Source organism: Globicephala melas, chromosome 15 (genome assembly GCF_963455315.2).
Source record: "Globicephala melas chromosome 15, mGloMel1.2, whole genome shotgun sequence".
NCBI lineage: Eukaryota > Metazoa > Chordata > Mammalia > Artiodactyla > Delphinidae > Globicephala > Globicephala melas.
The window spans coordinates 20,383,795-20,411,290 of record NC_083328.1 but is presented as its reverse complement, the minus strand read 5'-3'; the positions used below and the strand labels follow the sequence as shown (position 1 = coordinate 20,411,290).

Genomic DNA, 27,496 nt, shown 5'->3' with positions numbered 1-27,496 from the left:
CTCCCTCCACACAAAGCTGCACCAATACAAACCCTCCTCTGTCTCCATCCAGTGTATTCCCCCCACGATCCCCCAAACATAAGAGAACCATAGAGACCTTTACACATCACCCAGTCCAATGTCCTGATTTGACAAAAGAAACATTTTACTACAAGAAAGGATGGGACCAAAGGAGAAAATGAAAACTATTCTTATCTAGAAAGAGAAATCCTGACTCCTCTCCTTGTACTGTGAGAAAGGACTAGGCAATGAGTACCTACTTCACTCTTAGCTCCTATTTAAGTGACCTGAGGCTGAGGTGCTGGGTGGAGGGGGGAGAATTAGACTAAACGACTCTGTACCCAAGCGTTCTAATTGGTTGGTCAGCTGAAACTATGTTTATAGCTGATAGTTCCAGCTGACCAACCAACAGGTCCCCTATGCTCAAAGGTGTCCCCTTTCCTTTAAAGTGATCTGGCAAAAGGGATGCTCTGGCCATTTGCCAAACAAGAACCAAAAGTTCAAAGACTGTAAGACCAAACTTAACAACTAGGGCCATAGAATTAACCCAAACAGCACATGCAAAAACAATCTGACCTTACCCTACACTACACACAAAAAATAATTCAAGATGGGCCATAGAACTAAATGTAAAAGTTCAACAAGCTTCTATAAGAAAACACAGAAGAAGAGCTTTGCAACTTGGGGAATGGTGATGGTTTCTGAGGACAAAGAAAGCAATAACCATAAAAGAAATGATAAAATCAAGTTCATCAAAATCAACACTTCTGCTCAAGCCACAGACTGGAAGGAAATATCTACAAAATATATCTGATAAAGAACTTATACCTAGAATACGTAAAGAACTTCTATAACTCAATAATAGAAAGGCAAATTACCCAATTTTTTTAAATGGGTAGAAGACCAGAACAGATACTTCACAAAGGAAGATATACAAATGGCCAATAAGCATGAGAAAAGGTGTTCAACATCCTTAGTCATCAGGGAATTGCAAATTAAAACCACAGAGAGATACTACAACACACCCACCAGAATGGCTAAGATTAAAAAGACAACACCTAGGGACTTCCCTGGTGGTGCAGTGGTTAAGAATCTGCTTGCCAATGCAGGGGCACAGGTTCAAGCCCTGGTCCGGGAAGATCCCACATGCCACGGAGCAACTAAGCCCATGCACCACAACTACTGAGCCTGCGCTCTAGAGCCCGTGAGCCACAACTACTGAGCCTGAGTGCCACAACTACTGAAACCCATGCACCTAGAGCCCGTGCTGTGCAACAAGAGAAGCCACTGCAACGAGAAGCCCACACACCGCAACAAAGAGTAGCCTCCGCTCACTGCAACTAGAGAAAGCCCGCACACAGCAACAAAGACCCAACGTGGCCAAAAATAATAAATAAATAAAATAAATTTTAAAAAAAAGAATCTGCCTGCCAATGCAGGGGACATGGGTTCGAGCCCTGGTCTAGGAAGATTCCCACAGGCCGTGGAGCAACTAAGCCCGTGTGCCACGACTACTGAGCCCACGTGCTGCAACTACTGAAGCCTGCACGCCTACAGCCCCGTGCTCTGCAACAAGAGAAGCCACCACAGTGAGAAGCCCGTACACCGCAACGAAGAGCAGCCCCCACTCACTGCAATTAGAGAAAGCCCAAGTGCAGCAACGAAGACCCAATGCAGCCAAAAATAAATAAGTAAAATAAATAAATTTACAAAAAAAAAAAAGACAACACCTGACGTGTAGCAATCAGAACTCTCACATGCTTGTGTTGTGGGAATGTAAAAAGCATACTCATTTTGAAAAAGTGCCGATTTCTTTATTTCTTTATTTTTGGCTGCGTTGGGTCTTCGTTGCCGTGTGCGTGCTTTCTCTAGTTGCTTCGAGCAGGGGCTACTCTTTGTTGCAGTGCGCGGGCTTCTCATTGTGGTGTCTTCTCTTGTTGCGGAACACAGGCTCTAGGTGCGCGGGCTTCAGTAGTTGCAGCACGTGGGCTCAGTAGCTGTGGCTCGCGGGCTCTAGAGCGCAGGCTCAGTAGTTGTGGCACACAGGCTTAGTTGCTCCGTGGCATGTGGGATCTTCCCGGACCAGGGCTCAAACCTGTGTCCCCTGCATTGGCAGGCGGATTCCCAACCACTGCGCCACCAGGGAAGCCCCAAAAGTGCTGATTTCTTATATATCTAAATATAGACCTACTCTATAACCCAGCAATTCCACTTCCACGTCTTTACCCAAGAGATATGAACATGTGGTGTCCACAAAAAACTTACAGAACAATGTTTAGAGCAGCTTTATTTATAATTGCACTAAACTGGAAATAGCACAAGTGTCCATCAATAAAGACTCAATAGGGCTTCCGTGGTGGCACAGTGGTTAAGAATCCACCAGCCAATGCAGGGGACACGGGTTCGAGTCCTGGTCCGGGAAGATTCCACAAGCTATGGAGCAACTAAGCCCGAGCGCCACAACTACTGAGCCTGCACTCTAGATCCCACGAGCCACAACTACTGAAGCCCGTGCTCCGCAATAAGAGAAGCCACCTCAGTGAGAAGCCCGCGCACCGCAACAAAGAGTAGCCCCCGCCCGCTGCAACTAGAGAAAGCCCACGCACAGCAACAAAGACCCAATGCAGCCAAAAATAAATTAATTAAATAAATAAAATTTTGAAAAAACCTCAATAAACAAAACTGTCATATATTCACACCATGTAAGAGTGTTCAGTAATAAAAAGGAACAAGCTACTGATACGTACAACAACATGAATAAATCTCCAAAAACATGCTGAATGAAAGAAGCCTCGCCAAAAGGACATACACCATATGATTCCATTTACATGAAGTTCTAAAACAGGCTAAACTAAATTATGGTGGGAAAAATCAGAACAGTGGTTGCCTTCAGGGATGTTGGTACTAAGACTGACTGAGAAGGAACACAAGGGAACTTTCTAGTGTGACAGTCATGTTCCATATCTTGGTAGGGGAATAGGTTAAACAGCATTTGTCAAAACTAATTAAATGGCATATTTAAGATCATTGCATTTTATAATTTTACCTAAAAAAAATCCCAGTAAACAAATACTGAACTCTAGTTAATAATACGTATGTTCTGAAGTGAATGATGTTTGCAACTTACTTTGAAATGAATCAAAAAATAAGATGGGTCAATGAACAGATACACATGGATAGATGGACAGATTTGTGATAAAGCAAATATAGCAAAATGTTCATTGTAGAACACAGGAGGTGGGTATGTGGTGTTCACTGTACAATTCTTTCAAATTTTTTATATGTTGGAAACTTTCCATATTAAAATACTGGGGAAAGGGAATTCCCTGGCGGTCCAGTGGTTAAGACTCCGTACTTCCACTGCAGGAGGCCGGGGTTCAATCCCTGGTTGGGGAACTAAGATCCGACATGCTACGTGGCATGGCCAAAATATAAAAAATAAAATAAAATACCGGGGAAAAAAGTCTTTAGAGACACATTCACCCTGGCTCCTTTGGTTTTCTTCTGTACTCTACTGAGCTTCAGGAGATGACCGTCACCTATCATGCTCACATTCTGAAAAGAAAATGGGCCATGGGACAAAAGTGGAAATTAGCATAAACTTACGTCTTACAAAACTTGGGGTGAGGCCCAAAAAAAAGTGTGAGAAGTCGAAATCCTTTTTCCAAGATGCTGAAGGGCAATTGTACTTATAGGCATGAACTGTTTTTATCCTCAAGATATAAGCAGTAGACGAGACAAGGACACAGAAATGCGTGCAGATGGACAGCATCACTGAAAACTGACGATTACATAAAAAACGGGAAACTTCTACAGGAGGTTGTTTTTTGTTTTGTTCGCTGGTTTGGGGGTGTTTTTGTTTCTTTGGGTTTTTTTGTCTGAATGAGGTTGGTTCAAGGAGAAAGAAAAGAGGATGGAGAAGAGCACTTCAACCACCTTAAATGACATGACCCTATATGAGGAATTCTCTCCAACTACAGTGGAGTCCATTCCAGCAAATTACTAACCAATATGCGAAGGGTGATTCACAACTAATTCTGAAAAAAATATAAGCCACACCATAAACAGGCCCAGTCAGTCATTACTCAGACATAACACAGCCTTTTTCCCCTTCTAAAGAGAAGATCTAGTGCACCTCCTGGCATCAAGACAAGGGACCAATGTTTCATATACTTCAAGACTGAAAATGCCTAGAGACTTTAGGAAAGTAAATGATGGAAAGTTCATGAAAGTAAATGAAATGAAGTTCTCTGTCTCACCTCTCCCCTAAGTCAGAGGGTGCCTTTAAAATTATACTGTTCCTCTAACTCTTGGCCTATTGTGAGAACAAGGGAAACTAACTTTAGGCCGGGTAAATTTTACCCAAAGTTAAGATTAAAACAGCCTTGTTCACTCAAGCACCACCTGACTGAGGCCCTCCTGCTTTTAGATCAGAAGATAATGGCCTCCAGGAATTCCACAGGGCTCCCCTGCTGAACAACAAGCAACATTGTCACATTAGATTCTATTTAAGATATAGATAAGAGCGATAAGAAGAGTTAGAACAGAGACCTAAAGATTTTCCTGCCCCTTTGGTGACGACAGCAAATGGGGAGGTTCTTCAAGCAGTGCTCTCTCTGGGTGGCCTGGGTGCTCTGCGGTAGGTGGAGCAGCCCGCTCCCAAAGCCATCACCCTCTCCCTCGGCACCACAGGCTTTGTTCTCGCTAGAACCCAAAAGAGCTGTTACCTGCATAGCCCACTGGATTTGCGTGTGCAAAGCACCGAGCAAGGCGTCATAGAGTCCAGTGAGCTGCCGGTCCAGGGGTAGGTCAGTCTGGCACAGCTCCTGCCAGGCTGCTAAAAGCTGGACCTGCAGAGGCAGAACAAAGGAGGCCTTACTGGGTCCGCCAAGACATGCTGCCTGCTGCAACTGCCCTGGCCCTCCTACCAGGGCAAGCGACTGGCCACTGCCTACTCTCCCAGGCAATCGGGTACCCACGGATGACGATTCACTTCAAAAGAGGCAGGAAAAAAAAATTTACAGTCACCTGCTCTGATCATCATCCAGAACTTGAATCTGTTGCCCTCCAAGTGATCCTTTCTCCTTTTTTCTTGCCCCCAAAGCATGCCAATGTACTCAGCATGCTACCATTCTTCTGAATAGACCTCAGAGGTGGGCGTGAATATGTGTTTTAGCTTCGTGTCCTAACACCACTGCTTAAAAGACAGATGGGCACTGGACTTGAAGGAATTAACAAGTTAGCCCAGGAAGCTGTCAAGGTTTTCAGTAACCTAATTTCAACAAACCTAGAAAACATAAAATTCTTAAGGCTTGCTGAAGGCATAATAAACCTAATCGCCCTTAAAAGACAAAAATAGGAAAAATTAAAACTCTTCAATCTGTAAAGGAAATCTAGTTATAAATACAAGTGAGGCTGAAAACTAATGACTTTTTTCCAACTTGCAATTAAATGAATCCACAGGCTGGACCAAGAGCACCCCCTACTGGCTAATTGAAAGAAAAAGACCAGAGGGCAGGGAGGCAAATATTTTTACCTTTGAGTAGGAAACTGGGATTCAAAACTGATTCTGTAGCCCAGTTCTACAAGCATTCCACAATGGTAATCACTCACAGCTTCTCACCTTGTGACACTTGTAGTAGTATGCAAGAAGTTGGGGCATCCGGTCAATTTCAGTAAAAACCTTCACAAACACTTTGGACTGATCTAAAGAAAAACAATGGAAAACATGTACATACTGTTACCAGGTTTTCTATTGCAGCCAAGAGAAAGAATTCAGCAGGATAAATGTGGATTATACATGAGCTAGTATTCAGAAGTTCCCACCAAGACAATGAATTAACTCATGTGTGGAGATCATAAATATGAAAAACAAGTGAAGTTAAGGGTAGAACATGTGACTCAATCAGATACCACATGCCAATGTTCATTCCACAAAATGGGTTTAATTATTATTTGCAAAACAGTCCCTGAGTTTTCTCATTTCTATACCATTCAAATATGTATTATTCCTTCTGCCCTAAATACTTTTCCTCACCTATCAAAATCTTAGATCCATGAGAAAATGCTCATGCTACATTGCTGACTGCGAGCAAAAAAGATATAAAATTGCATATACTCAATGTATATACTTTCCTTAAAAGAGATATGTACACAAAGGGAAAAGAACTGGAAGAAAATGCTAACAGTCATCTCTGGGTGGTGAGTATATCATTTTACTGGTATATCATTTTCTTTTCTAAATTTTTCTCCATTTTTCAAATTTTTAATAACCTATATATGTATTATTTTATAATCAGAAACAATTAATTTTTAATTCATCTCTTTCAAGGTTCTGCACATATACTAGCTCTTTCATAAAAGCTTCCTCCATTTTGTTTCATCCTTTCCTTCATCCTGGGGAGGCCTAAGGCAGTTTTCACATTCCATCTTGTAATAAAATTATTTGTGTACTTGTCTTCTCCCAGCCTCACCCTCCATCAGTGTGTAAAGTCTTTGAAGGCTATCAATCTTGGGACTTCCCTGCTGGCTCAGTGGTTAAGAATCTGCCTGTGAATACAGGGGAAAACGGGTTCGAGCCCTGGTCTGGGAAGATCCCACACGCCATGGAACAACTAAGCCTGTGCGCCACAACTACGGAGCCTGCGCTCTAGAGCCCACGAGCCACAACTACTGAGCCTGTGAGCCACAACTACTAAAGCCCGTGCGCCTAGAGCCCATGCTCTGCAACAAGAGAAGCCACCGCAATAAGAAGCCTGTGCACCGCAATGAAGAGTAGCCCCCGCTCACCGCAACTAGAGAAAGCCCGCACACAGCAATGAAGACCCAGTGCAGCCAAAAATAAATTAATTTTTAATGATTACTTGCTTTTAAAATACTTATCATTTTCATAAGGTCATTTAAATAAATGAATATCCCTGCCATATGTAAAATCAGGCTCCAAAAAGTTGCTTCACTTTATCAACTGAATTCATTGGTTGTGTAAAATGAATCAGGCATGTATATGTGAAGATTGTGGGTAATGTGTTGGGGATGTACTAATTTATCAGATTTTCCTTTAAAAACTGTTAGTAAAGAAGCACCTTGGCCTTCTAGGAAAGATGACTGATTAAAGAGCATATTACTTCCGTGGCAGAAAAAAGCCCTTCCTGATATTCACCAAAATTAACCACCCAGGGACTTCCCTGGTGGCGCAGTGGTTAAGAATCCACCTGCCAAGGTAGAGGACACGGGTTCAAGCTCTGATCCAGGATGATCCCACATGCCACGGAACATTTAAGCCTGTGCGCCACAACTACTGAGCCTGAGCTCTAGAGCCCACGAGCCACAACTACTGAAGCCCACATGCCTAGAGCCCATGCTCCACAACAAGAGGAGCCATTGAAATGAGAAGCCCATGCACTGCAATGAAGAGTAGCCCCCGCTCGCTGAAACTAGAGAAAGCCCATGTGCAGCAACGAAGACCCAGTGCAGTCAAAAATAAATTAACTTTTAAAAAAATATTCAAAATTAACCACCCAAAGAAAAACACAATATCATTCATCTGTGTTGAAGCCAGGAAAATGTCTGTACTACAAACTTCGCAGGGGATTTCCCTGGTAGTCCAGTGGTTAAGACTCACGCTTCCAATGCAGGGGGCGTGGGTTCGATCCCTGGTTGGGGAACTAAGATCCCACATGCTGCAGGGCATGGCCAAAAAAAAAAAAAAAAAAAGCCAAACTTCACAGAATACCAATCAGATATTCAATCATTTTGGCAGATGAGTGGGGATGCTGGGAGAACTCTGGATGTATCACGCATGGAGCAGCATGATGGAAAGGTAAAGACTGGGAGCCAAGGGAGGACTGGGCAGGCAGGGGAAGGCCTGTTTCCATACCAGCTCAGCAGTGGGACAGGGACAGCCACAGGGCTGAAAAGCGCCATTTCCCCGTTCTGAATCGGCATCCTGCCTACAGAGAGTAGAATCTGGAATCAAGCCTGATTCGGATCTGTGAATGAAAGCTGTCAAAAACAGCTAACCCCCAAACCAAAGCCCATGATCCTGACCCACAGAGCATTCTTGAAACCTGATTCCAGCACCAAGTAGCCAACTCACACAGAAGGAAAGGAAAAAACTTAAATTCATGGAGCTGCCCGCCGCCACTCCTACTCCCCTAACCTCACATAACTAGACATACACCCAAACCGCGCAGGTGAGTTCCATGGTCTGTAGCTGCCACAAATTCATGAGAAAACATGAGGAATAAAGCTGCCAGATGGTGATTTTCCAAAGGCCTGGCTCCAGTCCTAGAATCCTGCTAATGAGAAGAAGACTCAAAATAAAGAACTGACAAATGGGGAAGATATGGAACAAAAAGCCTGGAGATGAGTCCTGAACCCATTCTCTTTGGGCAACTGAAAAGCACAACACAGAACGTAGCCTTTAAATCAAGGGCAAGAGGAAATCTCTCAACCAAGTCCAGGTCAACAAAGGAGGGGTTTCCAAGGAGGTCCCATGCTAACTATTTTTCAGTAAACAGTAGACCCTGAAAAAAGCACCCACATACAAATATGAATAAATAGAAACAAATACAAACAAAAAAATTCCAGCATGTGACCTATGCAAAGTACCACAGAGGGTAAAAAAGAAAAGGAATAGAGCATACGGAAGGTGCATGCAGAGAGCACGTCAAGAACAACCAGAGAGAAGATATAAGGAAGCAGAGACTTCAACAAACGCTACAGGGCAATTAGACCTAACAGACAGTACAGAACATTCTACCCAACAATGGCAGAAAACATTCTCCAGGATAGATCGTATCTCAGGCCACAAAACAAGTCTTAATAAATTTTTAAAGATTAAAATCATATAAATCATATAGTATCTTTTCCAATCACACTGGTAGAAAACTAAAAATCAACAGAAGAAAGAAAACTGGAAAATTCACAATATGTGGAAATTGAACAACATACTCCTAAACAACCAATGGGTCAAAGAAGATACCACAAGAGAAATTAGAAAATGACAAATGAAAACAAAAACCTAACATACCAAAACTTATGGGATGCCACAAAAGTAGCCCAAAGAGCTAATTTATAGCTGTACATACTTACACTAAAAAAGAAGAAAGAGCTCAAATCAACAACCTAAACTCTACATCTTACAGAACTAAGAAAATAAAAAACAAACTAACTAAACCCAAATTTAGCAAAAGGGAAGAAACAATAAAGAGCAGAGCAGAGATAAGTAAATAGAGAATACAGAAACAAAACAAAAATCAACAAAATCAAGGGTTGAAAAGATGAACAAAATTGATAAAACTTTACTTAGATTCACTAAGGAAAAGGAAGAGGACTCAAATAAATAAAATCAGAAATGAAAGAAGGGATATCACTACTAATTTTACTGAAATAAAAAGAATTATAAGAAAGTACTATGGACAATTATATGCCAACAAATTGGATAAATTAGATGAAATGAACAAATTCCTAAAAATACTCAATGTACCAAGACTGAATGATGAAGAAATAGGAACTCTGAACAGACCTAAAACTAATAATTGCATCAGTAATCACAAACCTCTCAACAAAGAAAAGCACACCAGATGGCTTCACTGATTAATTCTACCAAACACTTAAAGAATTAATACCAATACTTCTCAACCTCTCCCAAAAAAACTGAAGAGCAGTGAATACTCTCTAATTCATTCTATGAGGGCAGCATTACCTTAATACCAAAGCCAGACAAAGACATTACAAGAAAAGAAACCTACAGATTAATATTCCTGATGAATATTGATATAAAAATCCTCAACAAAATGCTAGCAAATTGAATTCTACAGCATATTAAAAGGATTATACACCATGACCAAGTGGGATTTGCTCTGGGATGCAAGGAAGGTTCAACATATGAAAATCAATGAATGAAATACACCACATTAACAGAACAAAGGCAAAATATCCACGTGCACGTGATCATCTCAACTGATGCAGAAAGGCATCTGTTAAAATTCAATACTTTTTCATGACAAAAACACTCAAAAAACTAGGAATAGAAGCAAACAACCTCAACAAAATGAAGGCCATATATGAAAAGCCCCCAGCTAACATAATACTCAATGGTGAAAGACCATTTCAAACTTTTCCTCTGAGATCAGGAACGAGACAAGGATGCCCACTTTTGCAATTTCTATTCAACTTAGTACTGGAAGTTCTAGCCAGAATAATTATGCAAGAAAAAGAAGTAAAAAGCATTCAAACAGGAAAGGAAGAAGGAAAAATATCTTTGTTTGCAGATGATATGATCTTATTTATAGAAAGCCCTAAAGATTCCACCAAAAAAAACCTGTTAGAACTAATAAGTTAATGCAGCAGAATACAAAATCAACACACCAAAACTCACTTGCATTTCTATACAGTAACAATGAACAATCTGAAAAAAACATTAAGAAAACAATTCCATTTATAATAGCATCAAAAAGAATAAAATAGTTAGAAATAAATATAATCAAGGAGCTAAAAGACTTTTACACTGAAAGTGACAAAACACTGCTGAAAGAAATTTTAAAAGACACAAATAAATAAAAAGACATGCTATGTCCATGAATTAGAAGATTTAATATTGTTAAGATGATAATACTATCAAAGCCATCTACAGATTCAATGTAATCCCTTCCAAAATGGTGTTCAATTGTGTTCTCTGGAGAAACAGAAAAACCCATTCTAAAATTCATATGGAATTTCAAGGGACCCCCAAATAGCCAAAACAATCTTGAAAAAGAAGGACAACATTGGTTGATTCACAATCCATGATTTCAAGTTACTACAAAGCAACAATAATCAAAACTATGTGGTACTGGCATAAGGACAGACATATATACAGCCTAATGGAACAGAATAAAGGGCCCAGAAATAACCTTCACATACACCTTCACATTATTTGAAAATTATGGTCAAGTAATTTTCAACAAGGATGTCAAGACCATTCAATGGGGAAAGAACAGTCCTTTTAACAAATGTGCTCAGGAAAAAAAATGTTGCTCAGAAAACTGGATGTCCACATGCCAAAGAAAGAAGTTGGACCCTTACCTTGTACCATATACAAAAATTAACTTATAATGGCTCAACAACCTAAATGTAAGAGCTAAAACTATAAAACTCTTAGGAAAAAAACACAAGGGAAAAGCCTCATGACCTTGGATTTAAATCTGAAATTTAGGGACTTCCCTGGTGGTCCAGTGGTAAAGAATCTGCCTTCCACTGCAGGGGACGCAGGTTCGATCCCTGGTTGGGGAACTAAGATCCCAAGTGCTGCTGGGCAACTAAGCCCGTGCGTCACAACTAGACAGAAGCCCTCACGTCACAACTAGAGAGATGCCCACATGCCACAATGAAGAGCCCGTGCCACAATGAAGACCCTGTGTGCTGCAACTAAGACCAGACACAGGGCTTCCCTTGTGGCGCAGTGGTTAAGAATCTGCCTGCCATTGCAGGGGACAGGGGTTCAAGCCCTGGTCCGGGAAGATCCCACAAGCCGCGGAGCAACTATGCCCGTGCGCCACAACTACTGAGCCTGCGTGCCTAGAGCCCGTGCTCCGCAACAAGAGAAGCCACTGCAATGAGAAGCCTGCACACCCCAACGAACTCACCGCAACTAGAGAAAGCCCAAGCACAGCAACAAAGACTCAACGCAGCCAAAATAGATACATAAAATAAATAAATAAATAAAAAATTTAAAAAAAGACCAGACACAGCCCAAAAAATAAATTTAATTAACTAATTAAAAATAAATAATAAATAACAAATCTGAAATTTAAAAAAAACTTTTCTTAAAAGAGAGAGCACTTCAAAAGTTTTACCTTAGGGAAGAGGAGAAAATTTTGCACTACAACTGCTTCACATTCTCAAGGAAATTACACAAGGTATACGCTTTCTTCAATAGGATCTAAGGTATCACAATGAGATATAAAGGGAGGCTGGCAGAGCTAAGAAAAAAAATGAGGAAATAAATAATGATATGATGAATTAAAAATTAATTAGAAGAACAAAGAGCAGAACACATACTTTAGAAAATGCTATTGATCAAATGGAAGACAGACTTTTGAAAAATAACAGACTATGGAGGAGAGGAGATTGTTGGCAAAGAGCCAAAATAGACCAGCGTGAACATATTATATGTTGAGGGGGGAAAGGAAGAGCTAATGAACAGATAGTTGATGTTCTCAAAAATGAAAAAGAAAATAAATGAAAGAGAAGAAAAAGGCTTTTAAGAAAGAAATTTTCTAGAAATGAAGAAAAATATGAATCAGCAAATAAGATACTATGTTCCAGAAAACATTAAAAATTTTCAAAACTTAAAAATAACCTAGTAAAGTAACTAAACTACAGGGTAAAAGAATCTCATAAGCCAGAAGTCAGCAAACTATGAGCCAAGTTACCAACTGTTTTTGTAAATAAAATGTTATTGGAACACAGTGAAGCTCATTCATTTACATATGAGTTTTCGTGCCACAACTGCAGAATTAAGTATTTGTGCTACAGACCATATGCCCCACAAAGCCCAAAACTTTATTATCTGGCCCTTTACAGACAATGTTTGCCCACCCTATTTTAACTATTCAAGGAACATACTACGTACAAAGAAAAAACTAGGCAGGCCAGTCTCATACTGAACATCAGAATATAGTTGGCAGAAGACAAGAAGCAACGTCTCTAGATTTCTGAAGGAAAAATAGTATGAACCAAGAATTCCAAAAGCAGTCATTCTTTTCTACATGGAAAAGCAATAAAAACACATTCTTTACTTAAATACCAAGGATATACATATGATCCCCATGCCCTTCCTGAGGGGAAAAAAAGTCTACTTAAAAACAGAATCCTTCTAATGAAGAGAAGCCTCAAAATAAAGAATTAACAGGGAATTCCCTGGTGGTCCAGTGGTTAGGACTCCACGCTTTCACTGCCGAGGGCCTGGGTTCCACTCCTGGTCAGGGAACTAGGATCCCGCAGGCCACGCGGTGTGGCCAAAAAAAAAAGAAAAGAAAAAAGAATTAACAAATGGGGAAAATGTGGGATGAAAATCTGGAAATGAGACTGAATCCACTTAAAAACATGATATTAAGCATAGACAACCATGGCAATTTCTGGTTATAAAACAGTTATATAAAAATAAAATATTATAAAACACAAAAATTTTATAATGTTTACATTTCAGAGAGAAAACTACATGATAAAAAAATTATTAACTTGATGGTATACCATGAAGAAAAATTCTAGACTATGCAATATTCTAGAACAGGGCAGGGGGAGGGTGAAGGGTGGGAGAAACGGAGGGGAGTGTAAATGCACTAACTGAGGGAATCATATATTGTTTCATTCACAATGTTGATAAACTGAGAAAAAAAATTAGTTTATTATTTGAAGTCATAAATCACTAGTAAAACTAAAAACAAGTTATGTATCTTTCAAGTTATCCATGAGAAAAAAACACAAAGAAAACAGCAAAATACAGAGATCAAAAGAAACATAAAGAAGAAAATATAAAAATAGAAACATGTAAGACTGGAAATTTCTGTTAAAAAGAAAAACCTAAATGGGATAAAGTCACTGATTAAAAAAGAAATACCAGGATTAAATCAAAAAATACAATTCAACTATGTGCCATCTCCAACAGACAAGTCTAAAATAAAACATCTCAGGAAGTTTGAGAGTTAAGACAAAATAGGCAAAGACACTGTAAAGCAAATACAAACAAAAAAGAAGGCAGTGGTCCTCATACTTATACCCAAGCTGAACTGCAGACATAAAGCCTTCAATGGGGCCATGGCAATATTTGATAAAAATGCTATTTAAATCCTAATAGGAAGAAAGAATGAAACGGTCCCAGTTGTTTTTGTGAAGCCAACACAATCATGATACTAAAACCTAACAGAGATATTCACTTACAGGACCTCAATTTAAAAATTTTAAGTAAAATTCCAGGGGAATTCCCTGGTGGTCCAGTGGTTATGGACTGTGCTTTCACTTCTTTGGGCCCAGGTGCGATCCCTGGTCAGGGAACTAAGATCCCACAAAGCCTCGCAGCATGGCCAAAAAATAAATAAATAAAATATCAGCAAATATCTAGTAGTATACACACACACACACACACACACACACACACACACACACACACACACACGGTGAACAAGTAGGGCTTGTTCTTGAATTGTAAAAATGATGTAAAATTAGGAATGCTATTAATATGATTTGCCATATTGGTAGGTCAAAGGAAATAAAAACAACACATTCGATCTTGAAAGATGCTAAAAGGCCATTTAATAAAATTTGACAATATTTACCTTTTTAAAATTACCTAACGGGATAGTATCAAGTACTGACCGAGACTTGTTTCTGTCTTTGGAGTTACTGAACAGCACAGGGATTATAAAAGAGATGACTCGCTCCTGGGAACAGACATACACAACTCTCCAGGGCTGAGTTCCAAGAGGGCCCCACTTTGGTGTGACTTCACCACCAGGGCAAGGGAGGCCAAACCTTTGCAGGCCTTGACTATTGAGAGAACTGGAGTGGAAAGAAACCATCGTTGGAGGGAAGATAGTGTTACTGCTCAGAATGAGGAGGTTAAGCTGCTCTCACCCACACTGAAAACTCAACTATCCAGAGGGTCATTCTAAAAGGGTTCTATACTGTATGGGTACAGGGGTGACTATATGTCCCAGCTGGCCCAGGACAGTCTTGGTTTATACCTGTTGCCCCAGCTGCATTATTGAAAGCACTCCCTTTTCCTCTCAAAAGTGTCCTAGTTTAATAATAAATTACATGGTCAAACTCAGCATACTGAAATTTTATAACGTTTTTACGTATGATAAGAATTTACATGTGCACATGTCTGCATATTCATATATAATTATCTAGCTATAGACTTTTCTTAATTATTAAAGCCTAGGCTCACCCATCCTAAGACAAAATAAAACACCAATCAGAACTCTTAAGATATAAGCACTTCTCACTGCTGCATTATTTACAATAGCCAAGATATGTAACCAACTTAAGTGCCCATCAACAAGTGACTGGATAAAGGAGATGCGATATATATAGTGGAATACTACTCAGCCATAAATTAAAAAGATAAAATCTTACCATTTGCAACAAGCATAGATCTTGAGAGCATTATGCTTAGTGAAATAAGTCAGATGGACAAAGACAAATAACGTATGATTTCACTCAAATGTGGAATATAAAAAACAAACAAAATAAATGAAAAAACCAAACCAAATAAAAACAAACACTTAGATACAGAGAAGAGAGCAGTGGTTACCAGAGGGGATGGGGCACCAGGAGGGCGAAATTGGTAAAGGGATCAACTGTATGGTGATGGACGGAAACTAAATTTTTGGTGGTGAGCATGCTGTAGCGTATACAGAAGTAGAAATATAATGCTGTACACGTGAAGCTTACATAATGTTATAAACCGATGTTACCTCAATAAAAAAATAAATTTTAAACAAACTAGAAAAACAAAGATATCAGAACTTCTTATGATTTAATTTCACCACTGGAAATGTACCATTATATAAACAAAACTGATGCTCCCTCTCAGAAGCCAAGGGAAGAAAGCATTCTCAGGACAGGGGGGAGTAAAAAACATTGTTAACTGTTGTTGACAATGAGAAACAGAAAAGCAGGGCTTCCCTGGTGGTGCAGTGGAGAAGAATCCACCTGCCAATGCAGGGGACACAGGTTCGATCCCTGGTCTGGGAAGATCCCACATGCTGCAGAGCAACTAAGCCCGTGCGCCACAACTACTGAGCCTGCGCTCTATGAGACCACGAGCCACAACTACTGAAGTCCGCATGCCACAACTACTGAAGCTCGTGCACCTAGAGCCCGTGCTCCGCAACAAGAGAAGCCACTGCAATGAGAAGCCCGTGCACCACAACGAAGAGCGGGTCCCGCTCACCAGCACTAGAGAAAGCCCATGTGCAGCAACGAAGACCCAAAACAGCCCAAAATAAATAAATAAAATAAAAATTAAAAAAAAAAAAAAACAGAAAAGTAATAAAGTGATATTAGGCCTTGGGGTTTGGTGATGATACAGCTGTTGGAGACCTTCAACAAAACAGGTTCAGGAGAACATTAACCCCAGAGTAGAGGGGCTTGCGTGATATATGAACAAGAGTGCAGGAAGCAGGGCAGTGGATACAGACTATATTCTGCCAATGTAAATAGCTGTGAAGGTAAGAAAACAGCTTTACTGCTGCTGCTTCTTGTTTAACCAATAGTTTTGTGGATGAAATGGAAAGGGAGTTAGATAAACTTATTGGTTGAAAAAAATCACTGGAAAATAACACAGCATCATAATGGACTTGATCAGCGTCTAAACTCATCAAATGGTACACTTAAGATTTGTACATTTTTCTAAATGTAAACTTTACCTCAAAAAAAGAATCATAAACCAACACTGAACTCTAGTTATTGATATGAATGCTAAAGTGTTTAGGAGTGAAGTATACCGATGTCTGCAACTTACTTTGAAATGCATTAAAAAAAATAAGGTGGATGGATAGAGAGGTGAATAGGTGGGTAGATATGTGATAAAGCAAATGTGGCAAATGCTAACACTAGGATCTAGATGGTGTGTTCACTGATGGTTATTTCAACTTTTCTGTATTTTGAAAAAGTTCATATAAAATGTTGAAGAAAAGGCAACCACCATAAAGCTACAGACTGACTTCCAATCTACATAATTTATTTATTTATTTTTGCGGTATGCGGGTCTCTTGCTGTTGTGGCCTATCCCGTTGCGGAGCACAGACTCCGGACATGCAGGCTTAGCGGCCGTGGCTCACGGGCCCAGCCGCTCCGTGGCATGTGGGATCTTCCCAGACCGGGGCACGAACCCGTGTCCCCTGCATCGGCAGGCGGACTCTCAACCACTGCACCACCAGGGAAGCCCCAATCTACATAATTTAGTCACCATTAAGACATTCTAAAGATTGAAGATTCGGAAAGCCTTACCTTCGTGAAGAGGTGTACAGAGAGATGATAAATGGCCAGCACTCACCTACAGACTGAGATGTGAATGCTGCTACAATCTGGGGGCTGGCCAAGGCCTCCAGCCTGTTCTTCAACGCCTCCAAGTGCACACATTTTTCTGAGTAGTCTGGTGTATCAACAAGCATCATTAGGCTATTCTGCATACCTGTGAGCTTGGCAGAAATTACAGCTATGTCCTATAAAAAGACCAGAATAGAGGATATTTATGTTAAAACATTCCTGTTACTTCAATTAAGAATGGACAGGCTTCCCTGGTGGCTCAGTGGTTAAGAATCTGCCTGCCAATGCAGGGGGCACGGGTTCAAGCCCTGATCCAGGAAGATCCCGCAAGCCGCAGAGCAACTAAGCCCGTGCGCCACAACTACTGAGCCTGCGCTCTAGAGTCCGCGAGCCACAACTACTGAGCCCGAGCACCACAACTACTGAAGCCCACGTGCCTAGAGCCCATGTTCCCCAACAAGAGAAGCCACCACAATGAGAAGCCCACACACCACAACGAAGAGTAGCCCCCGCTCGCCACAACTAGAGAAAGCCCGAGCACAGCAATAAAGAACCAACGCAGCCAAAAATAATAAATAAAATTTTTTAAAAAAAGGTAACAATAACTGACAGAATAATAGATTGTTAACTGAAAAAAAAACGTGTGAAGCAGTATTCACAATGCACTACCATTTGCGGGGGAAAAACAGGGCAAGGAACATATATGTGTGTGCGTTTATCTGGAAGAACAGGCACAGAGCTGACAACAGGTTTGTATTTAGAAGGGAAATCAGGTAATTGGGAGGGTCAGAACTATGAGAAAGACTTATTTTTCACTGTTTATTCCTGTTTACTCAATTTTTCCCATGTGCATTTAGAACTTTTAAAAAACTTTTACAAGTTTTTTTTTTTAAATAGCAAAAGAGATGATAAATAATTCATTTTGTTTTACAATTGAAAAAAAAAGTTTTTTATAAGATATCATCTTACTTCATCCTTATAACCAGGTATCCAAAATATCACTATTTTCCACACTTTGCTATCCAAGGAGGGTAAAGTAACTTGCTGAGGTTCCACGGTGTGTAGGGCACCCCTGCCCAAGTTCCACACTCCCATTTACTCCATTTTCTCTGCCTTTTTAAGCTTTTCCTGAACTCACTTTTGTGACTAAAACGCTTCAGTCAAGCAGGTGGTACAAACTAAAGGAGGTGGAAAAACTCAGAGCAGTCTCAGATCGCCCCCAACCTATGCCTGAATATTCCCACACCTGGCTATTTACTAGCCCTTCTGATTGTGAGTGGCGTAGCTAGCTCATTTGTTTCTCCAAACCTCAAGTTCTTGCTTAAAGAGATGTCACAACATCCCCTAAACAAGAAACCTACTTGAGTCTTAAATGTCTCCTCGATATCAGCACTCAGTGTGCTCCATTTGTCGGCTTCTTGAAGAGATTCTGCGGCAAGCTGCATTCGGGACTTCACCTGGTCGATTTCTACCAATACCTAGAAGAGAAATGAGGGGTCGAACACTAAAGAAGTGGCAGTTCCATTTCCTCTACCTTCCATCAGCGACTCGAAACGTAAGTATCGTGGCATGCTCCTGTCTTTAGGGAGCCTCTGTACCCCGTACAACACCGATTCCATGGCTAAATTGTTCAGCGGCGCTAAAGAGAGATGGATAAGCTGAAAGAACCAAACAAAAGAGTAGTCTGAGTGCTTGGCAGAATTTTGAGTTAAGGTTGACCTCCCACTAGGAAAGTGAACATCTTCCAAAAACAAGAGTCAACACTTAGGACAGGAGCCAAAATACCTGCATCGACTGAGATGTGTCCTGTTCAAATTTTTTAATGTCCTCCTTGACAAGAATCATTTGTTCTTTCAGAAAAGATGCCTCCTGTTTAAGGGCTTCTACATCACGGAGCACTTTGGGCATGTTCTGAAGGGCCTGGTGACTTGTTTCTGCAGCAAGAACCCAAGAACCAAAGGTGAACATCAGATCACTCACCAGTGAACAATATGAATAAATCAGACGGCAGGAAGCAAATCTTCCCTAAGGCACTACCAACCACGCAGTTTTCTGAGCCTGGGGAAAGTTGTGGTGTGGGAGAGGCGCAGAGCTGGCCTATGCCGGGTCCCTGTCTTCCCCAGAATGATGGTGAGGGCCCTGTGAATAAACTGTCGACCTGACCCAACATCAGTTGTCTTCTTACTAAAACTCCTTGGTTTTTTGGGTTTTTTTTTTTTTTGGCCACACCACGTGGCTTGTGGGATCTTAGGTCCCCAACCAGGGATTGAGCCTGGACCCTGGCAGTGAAAGCACCGAGTCCTAACCTCTGGACCGCCAGGGAACTCCCAAGCAACTCCCTTTTCAAGGAAGGAGAATGGAGGAATGTGACAGTGGCAAATGCCAGCTCTGCACCAGGTGCTTTATATACATTATATCACCCAATGTCCATGGCAATCATCAGCAGCCACCTCTTACAGATGAGAAAACTAAGTCTCAGAAGAGGTTAAGTAACTTGCCCAAGATTTCAGAACTGAAACCAACGTGTGTCTGGACCCAATGTCTGCTTTCCACAGTCTTTTCAAAATGTAGTCCACAGACCAACAGCATCAGCTGGAATGCAGTTAAAATGCAGGTCCCCAGGCCACCTGCCAGAGATTCTTATTTAGGAATCCTGGTAGAAGATCAAGATCAAGGAACCTGCATTTTTTTAACAGGTATCCCAAGTGTAGAATAAAATCTGAAAATTCTTGCAGACCATGATGTGTTATCTGGAAACAGGAGGGTTAACAGCATAACCCTTTAGCCCTTTAAATAGCAATTCGCTGGGGAATCAACCAAAGAAGTCCAGAGCCTTCTGTTCCACCAGTGCATTGAACGGAACCTTAACATCTTGAAGACGTGCTTCAGGAACCTGTTCATCCAGCTCTGCCATAAAATAACAATCTGTCTCCAGCACTGACCTTAAGTAAAGTTTTAAGAAAACAAAGGCAGAACAAAGAGTTCTTCGAGGCACAGAGACCTCACTGATTTTTTTTTAAATTTAATTTTATTTTTGGCTGAGTTGGGTCTTTGTTGCTGCACGCGGGCTTTCTCTAGTTGCGGCGAGCTGGGGCTACTCTTCGTTGCAGTGCGCAGGTTTCTCATCGCAGTGGCTTCTCTTGCTGTGGAGCACAGGCTCTAGGTGCACGGGTTTCAGTAGTTGTGGCGCACGGGCTTAGTTGCTCCGTGGCACGTGGGATCTTCCCGGACCAGGGCTTGAACCCCTGTCCCCTGCATTGGCAGGCGAATTCTTAACCACTGTGCCACCAGGGAACAGTGATTTCTACAGCGCTGATTTTTACAGCACTGTCATGGTCCCAGCCTGGCCCCCTGCCTGCGGAACCTCAGAGTCACTCTTCATGTCTGGCTGAACCTCTTCTTCCCTCTCCACAGCATGCCCACACACAAATTTAATTCTTTCTAGTATCCATTTTAAAACTATCACCTCCTGGGAATTCCCTGGCGGTCCAGTGGTTAGAACTCCGCACTTCCACTGCAGAGGGCTTGGGTTCGATCCCCAGTTGGGGAACTAAGACACCACAAGCCTTGCAGTGTGGCCAAAAAAAATCAAAACAAACAAAGTCTCACCTCCAGTGGTTGCCTCTGGGAGGGTCAGGGCCAAATCTCCCTGTGAAAGGGGACTGGGGCTCCTCCCGAAGCGATGGTAACATTCTACATCTTGATGGGGCTTGAGCTACACTAGCGTATACATCTGTCAAAACCCAAACTTATCAGGTAAGGTCCCTCCATTTCACCTTATGTAAATTTTATCTAGTAAAAAAAAGAGACGTAAACAAGTATTGAACTCTATAATTTTTAGGGTTCCAACTGAAATGTCTAGGGGTGAAATGTACTGATGTCTAACTTACTATGAAATACTGATTTATTTCAAAATCAAAAATAAGATGGACGAATGGATGGAGAGAGGGATGGACAGAATTGTGATAAAGCGAGAACAGCACACTGCTCATTGTAGAATCTAGGTAGTGGGTTATGAATGTTTACTACAAATTCTCTCAACATTGCTGAACACTTGGCGCCTCCATCCAGTTGCTCAGTTCAAGAATCTACCATCATTCTTGATTTTCTTCCCCTTTCATCCCTCATTCCAATCCATCAGCAAGTTCTCCCCTTTCTTCCTCCTAAAAAATACCTTAAAGCTACCCATTTCTCACCATCTCTAATGCTATAACCTCAGACGAAGCCACTGTCACCTCTCTTCTGGACTACAGCCATAGTCTCCTGAATGGGGACATAAATCAAACCATCTCATTCCCCTGCTTAAAAATCCTCCAGTACCTTCCCATTACACTAATTTTAAACCAAATCAAAACTCTTTAATGTGACATTAAAATCCCTGCATGGGGACTTCCCTGGTGGCGCAGTGGTTAAGAATCTGCCTACCGATGCAGGGAACACGGGTTCGAGCCCTGGTCCGGGAAGATCCCACATGCCGCGGAGCAACTAAGCCTGTGCACCTCATCTACTGAGCCTGCAAGCCACAACTACTGAGGCTGTGTGCCACAACTACTGAAGCTCATGCGCATAGAGCCTGTGCTCTGCAACAAGAGAAGCCACCATAATGAGAAGCCCGCGCACCACAACAAAGAGTAGCCCCCACATGCCACAACTAGAGAAAGCCCGCACACAGCAACGAAGACCGAACATAGCCAAAAAAAATAAAATAAATTAATTAAAAATAAATAAAAGAACTAAAAAAAAAAAAATTGAAAAAAAATCCCCGCATTCCAAAAAAAAAAAAAAAAGAATTAAAAAAAAATTTTTTAAAAAGAATCTGTGCTTCCACTGCAGGGGGCGCAGGTTTGATCCCTGGTCGGGGAACTAAGATCCTGCATGCTGTGCAGTGCGGCCAAAAAAAAAACCAAACAAACAAACCAAAGAGGGACTTCCCTGGTGGCACAGTGTTTAAGAATCCACCTGCCAATGCAGGGGACATGGGTTCGAGCCCTGGTCCGGGAAGATCCCACATGCCGCGGAGCAACTAAGCCCGTGCGCCACAGCTACTGAGCCTGCGCTCTAGAGCCCGCAAGCCACAACTACCGAGCCCGTGTGCCACAACTACTGAAGCCTGTGCGCCTAGAGCCCATGCTCTGCGCCTAGAGCCCGTGCTCCACAACAAGAGAAGCCACCGCAATGAGAAGCCCACGCACTGCAACGAAGAGTAGCCCCTGCTCGCCACAACTAGAGAAAGCCTGCGCGCAGCAACAAGGACCCAATGCAGCCAAAAATAAATAAATAAATTTATAAAATTTAAAAAAAAACAAAGAAAACAGGGGTGGTAAATGCCACCTCTGCACCCCCCCCAATATTTGGAAGTTGGTAGGAATTTTTTAGTTGCTGCTATGGTAGGACATTTAGTGGAAATGGAAATGACCCAACAATGCTTAATGTCCTGCAGTGCTTGGGAGAGTCCTGAGCAATGAAGAAGTGTCCTGGCCAAACTGTTAATAGTTTCCCCTCCCCTTGGCATGATTATCTAATTTTAAAATGACAATAATCCTTAGAGTTAGGCATAGTTATTATTCCCACTTTATAGCTGTAGAAACTGTGGCTGAGGCCAGTAACTTGCCCAGCATCATGTTGCTAATGAATGCGGAGCCTGGATTTGAATCCAGGTAACTGGTTCCAGATCCCAGGCTGTTATCCATTATACTTTACTGCCTCTCTGGTATTAAAGGGAGAGGGAACATGCAGAGGCATGTGGGTATAAAAAGGCCTAACCAGTCCAGAGAAAGGCGGGAAGTTCAAACAGAGTTTCATCAATAACATCAATTTATATTAGTCATTAGTGTTATTATTATTGAAGGATTGCACTTTCATGGGGGGAACTTCTGCTGGAGGTAAGGTAGAAAAGTAGATTAGGATCAAACTGTGAAAGGTGCTTTGCCCATCCTGAAGGTTTGGATTTCATCCCGTGGGCAGTGAGAAGCCTTCAGAGGTTTAAAGCTTTATTTTTATGGACGATGAAACAACGTCCCAAGTCTGCAGTGAAGAGAAGTTATTGCAGAGGCTCAAACAGGAGTTGCTGAGGAACTCTAATAGGAGGATTGATTTGTTCATTTATTCAGTCAGTGGATATTTATTGGGCACAAACTGTTTTCCAGGGTCTGGAGATACAATGTTGAACAAGATCTATTCTTAGGTTGGAGGCGTTGGCAGGAGCCAGATCATGCAGGGATTATTTACTTATTTACTTATTTAAAAAATTTTTTTTGGCTGCATCAGGTCTTAGTTGCAGCACTGGGGTCTTCTTCGTTGAGGTGTGTGGGATATTTTGTTGCGGTGCGGGCTTCCCTCTAGTTGTGGCGTGTGGGTTTTCTCTCTCTAGTTGTGGTGCATGGGCTCCCGAGCGCGTGGGCTCTGTAGTTTGCAGCACACAGGCTCTCTCATTGAGGCGCGCGAGCTCAGTAATTGCAGTGTGCGGGCTTAGTTGCCCCACAGCACGTGGGATCTTAGCTCCCCGACCAGGGATCGAGCCTGCGTCCTGTGCACTGGAAGGTAGATTTTTTGTTTTTGTTTTTCTTGGCTGCTTTGGGTCTTTGTTGCTGCATGCGGGCCTTCTCTAGTTTTGGCGAGCGGGGGCTACTCTTCGTTGCAGTGCATGGGTTTCTCAAGGCGGTGGCTTCTCTTGTTACAGAGCACGGGCTCTAGGCACGCGGGCTCAGTAATTGTGGCTCACGGGCTCCAGAGCGCAGGCTCAGTAGTTGTGGTGCACGGGCTTAGTTGCTCTGCGGCATGTGGGATCTTCCCGGAGCAGGGATTGAACCCGTGTCCCTTGCATTGGCAGGCGGACCAGGGAAGTCCCACCACCCCTGTTGAGAACCACTTAGTTAATGCATATAAAGTACTTAAAACAGTGCCTGATGTATACCAAGGACTCAGATATTTGCGATTATATTATTATTAGTGTCCTCCCCATCTTGGCCCTGTGAGGTCTTCCTTCAAGGCCTAACACAGGGAAAAGCCCTTTATGATTCTCCCAGACAAGAGATAATTGCTTCCTTCATCCAGCTCTCAGCTTCCGGTTCTACTCTCAGTAAAGCCACCCTTCACTGTAATTAAAGAGTTCACGTATGCTCCCCACAGGGCAGCAAGCTCTAGAAAGGTAAACGTTTCATCCCCAGCACTCATTTCTTGGCAGGTGCATAGTAGATGTTCAATAATTACTAAAAGATGCAAAATACAATAAAGAATCTGCAGTGACATAAAGCGTCCCCCCACCTCCACCTTTTCTTAAACAGTGGACACATCTATAAAACAAAGTTCTATTTACAGGACCATAAGCCCCCAGTGTGGGCAGTCTGAGCCTCTTTCCCACAGAGCCGAGCAGAGAGACTGGCTGCAGTATGCACTGAATAAACATACAGTGAATGAAAACCAGGTCGAGGAGTTAATGAAATGGTTCTGGTGTGTTATTTTTTATAATTCACTATTCTGGTTAGTGAATTCGATACTTAAAAGTCTCCCGTCAGGACAGCCCATCTTCCCACTGACATAAAGATCCACTAAAACAGGGGCGGTGGGGAGGGTTGGATTGGGAGTTTGGGATTAGCAGATGCAAACTATTATATACAGGATGGATAAACAACAAGGGCCTACTGTATAGCACAGGGAACCATATTCAAGATCCTGTGATGAACCATAATGGAAAAGAATATGAAAAAGAATGTGTATATATAGATATAAATATAGATATATATAAAACTGAATCACTTTGCTGTACAGTAGAAATTAACACAACATTGTAAATCAACTATACTTCAATAAAATAATTTTTTTTAAATCCTTTAAAACAATGTTTCCCAGATTTGTCATTCCTATACACCTTCTATATGTTTTTTTGCCAAATGTAAGGATCAGCTGACTATTATTTAATATTCTTAAAATTCACTCTTTTAAGTTTTAAAAGGAAACTTGACAGCACCGCCAGAGGTGGAAAACCAAGATCCCAAGTCCGCAAGTGTTGCAGAGAGAGAGGAGTAGCGGGCTGAGACCTCCTCCTGGATATCCCGGTAAGCACTGCGGGAGAACCAGAGCAGGGCTCGCTCGCTCTCCGTGGGAGGCGCCGACGTTTACGGCCCACTACGTGCAACCCCGGGGGCCCCGGGCCCGTCGGGGAGCCCTGCCCGGCCGCTTACCCTCAACGGCGTGGTTCACCTCCTGGATGAACAGCTGCAGCTTCATCACCAGGGTGGCCGCGTGGCTGTCCGCCTTCCCGGCCGCCACCTCCTTGGGGCCAGCCCTGAAGGCCGCGTTGATCCACTCCTTCACGTCGAAGTCTTCGGCAAGGAACTTGGAGAAGTCCATGGCTGCACCGCCGCACCCCAGCGTCCAGGCCTGAAGGGCTGGCTTTGGGCGTCTGCGAGGCTGCAGAAGCAAGCGGCCCTGCGAGAGCACCCACGCGGGTCTGTGAGGCGGCGGGCTGGGATTGACGGCGCCGCCAACTAGCCTCTCCACTGCCTCTCAGTCAGCTCGCTGATGTATACGGCTGGGATTGACCCTCGCCGCACGCCGTACTTCTTCCGGAAGTAGGGGGTCGTTACTATAGTGACTGCCTGCTTTCCGGGAAGCGTAGCGGGCTGGCGGCCAGAGGGTGTGGGCGTCCCTCTTGCTCTGCTAACTTAAGTGACTTTTGGGCACTTAAATATGTGCTTACGCTAGAGACCTTACTTGTATGAGCGCACTTAATACTCACAGTCCTATGAGTGCTGTTATCCTCCCCCAACTTAAAGAGGAAGAACTGAGGCAGTTAAGCAAGTGGTTCAATGTCACGTAGCTAGAAGGTAGCGCTGTGGGAGCTGAACTCAGCCAAGCCTGCTACTGGAGCCTGAGCTCTTTTTTTTTTTTTTTTTTAATAAATTCATTTATTTTATTTTATTTTTGGCCGCTTTGGGTCTTCATTGCTGCTACGCGGGCTTTCTCTAGTTGCCCGAGCGGGGGCTACTCTTCGTTGTGGTGCGTGGGCGTCTCATCACGGTGGCTTCCCCTGTTGCAGAGCGTGGGCTCTAGGCGCGCGGGCTTCAGTAGTTGTGGCTCACGGGCTCAAGAGCACAGGCTCAGTAGTTGGGGGTGCACGGGCTTCCCGAACAGGGGCTCGAACCCGTGTACCCTGCATTGGCAAGCGGCTTCTTAACCACTGCGCCACCAGGGAAGCCCATGCCTTCATTTTTGAAGAACAGTTCTGCTGGAAATAGAATTCTTTTCATATTCGGATCATTGAATATGTCATCCCACTGCCTTCTGAACTCTATTATTTCCAATAAGAAGTAAGTCAGCTGTTAATCTATTATGAACCTATTGTATGTCATTTCTCTCTTACAGCTTTCAATATCTTCGGCTTTGGTTTTTAAGTTTGGCTCTAATGGGTCTATGTATGGGTTTCTTTGTGTTTATCCTACTTGAAGGTTGTTGAGTTTTATGGATGTGCAGATTGTTTTTCAGCAAGTTTGGGAAGGTTTTGGATATTATTTCTTCAAATAACTTTCCTGTCCCTTTCTCTCGGTTGTCCTTTTGGGACTCCCATTATGTGTATGACACCTGATGGTGTCTCACATATCTCTGCAGCTCTATTTTTCTTTTTTCTGTTTTTCGGATTGGATAATTTCTACTGACCTATCTTCAGGTTCACTGACTTTTTCTTCTGCCATCCCAAATCTTTTGTTGAGAGGCTCTAGTGAATTCCTCATCTCAATTTATGTACTTTTCAATTCCAGAATTTCCATTTCTTTTTTATACTGCCTTGCTATTGAGAATCATCCTATAATTCCTTAAACATGGTTTGCTTTGGTTCTTTGAACATATTTATATTAGCTACTTTGAATGCTGATTGTTAAATCCATTGTCTGAAGACTGAGTTTCTATCTACCACTTTTTCCCTCAGTATGGATCTTTCCTTCCTGTTTCTTTGCACATCTCATAATTTTTTATTGACAACTAGGTATTTTAGATAATATATTGTAGCAACTCTAGATTCTGGACTCCCCAAAGATTGTTCCTGTTTTTGTTTGCTTGTTTAGTAGCTTGCCTGAGATAAACTCATGAAATTTCTCCCCTATGGTGTGTAGCGTCTGATGGCTCTATTTTTTTTTTGTTTTTATTTTAAAATCTGACTTCCTGTGTCTACATAGCTGAAAGGCAGTTAATGATCAGACTACAGTTGTACCAAATTTTTTGAGCTAGTAGGGCTTCTGTCCTGTCAGTGGATCTGTGTGTGGGTAAGGGAGCACATTCAAAATATCAGGTCACTTTCAAGTTGGTCCCAGCTTTTCCTTTCCACTGTGCCCCTTTGTTTCCTCAGCATGTGAATGCAGCCTCAGTGTCAGCTGGGATTGTGTGGTTAGCTTGGGCTCTCTCTGGTCCCTGATGTACATGTGCACATCTTCATCAAGATACATGCTTTTTCTAATGATGACCATAA

General features: G+C 42.2%; 1 protein-coding gene across 7 annotated transcripts in view; it reads right to left on the bottom strand.

The window, feature by feature from the left end:
• Positions 1–25,787, bottom strand: part of COG7 (component of oligomeric golgi complex 7) — a 100,753-nt gene extending 74,966 nt beyond the window's left edge. For 4 of the 7 annotated variants that reach the window (XM_030871477.3, XM_070043656.1, XM_060285082.2 and 1 more), the window contains exons 1-6: positions 25,218–25,785; positions 18,823–18,971; positions 18,399–18,515; positions 17,045–17,213; positions 5,624–5,706; positions 4,728–4,850 (exon numbers count right to left, since the gene is read on the bottom strand). In XM_030871477.3, coding sequence (XP_030727337.1) covers positions 4,728–4,850; positions 5,624–5,706; positions 17,045–17,213; positions 18,399–18,515; positions 18,823–18,971; positions 25,218–25,386 — 810 coding nt within the window. In that variant the 5' untranslated portion in view covers positions 25,387–25,785. Of the gene's footprint in view, positions 1–4,727; positions 4,851–5,623; positions 5,707–17,044; positions 17,214–18,398; positions 18,516–18,822; positions 18,972–25,217 lie in introns of all 7 variants that reach the window. The other 3 variants (XM_070043657.1, XM_060285083.2, XM_030871478.2) reach the window with 3 other exon arrangements.
• Between the last annotated feature and the right edge of the window lie 1,709 nt (positions 25,788–27,496).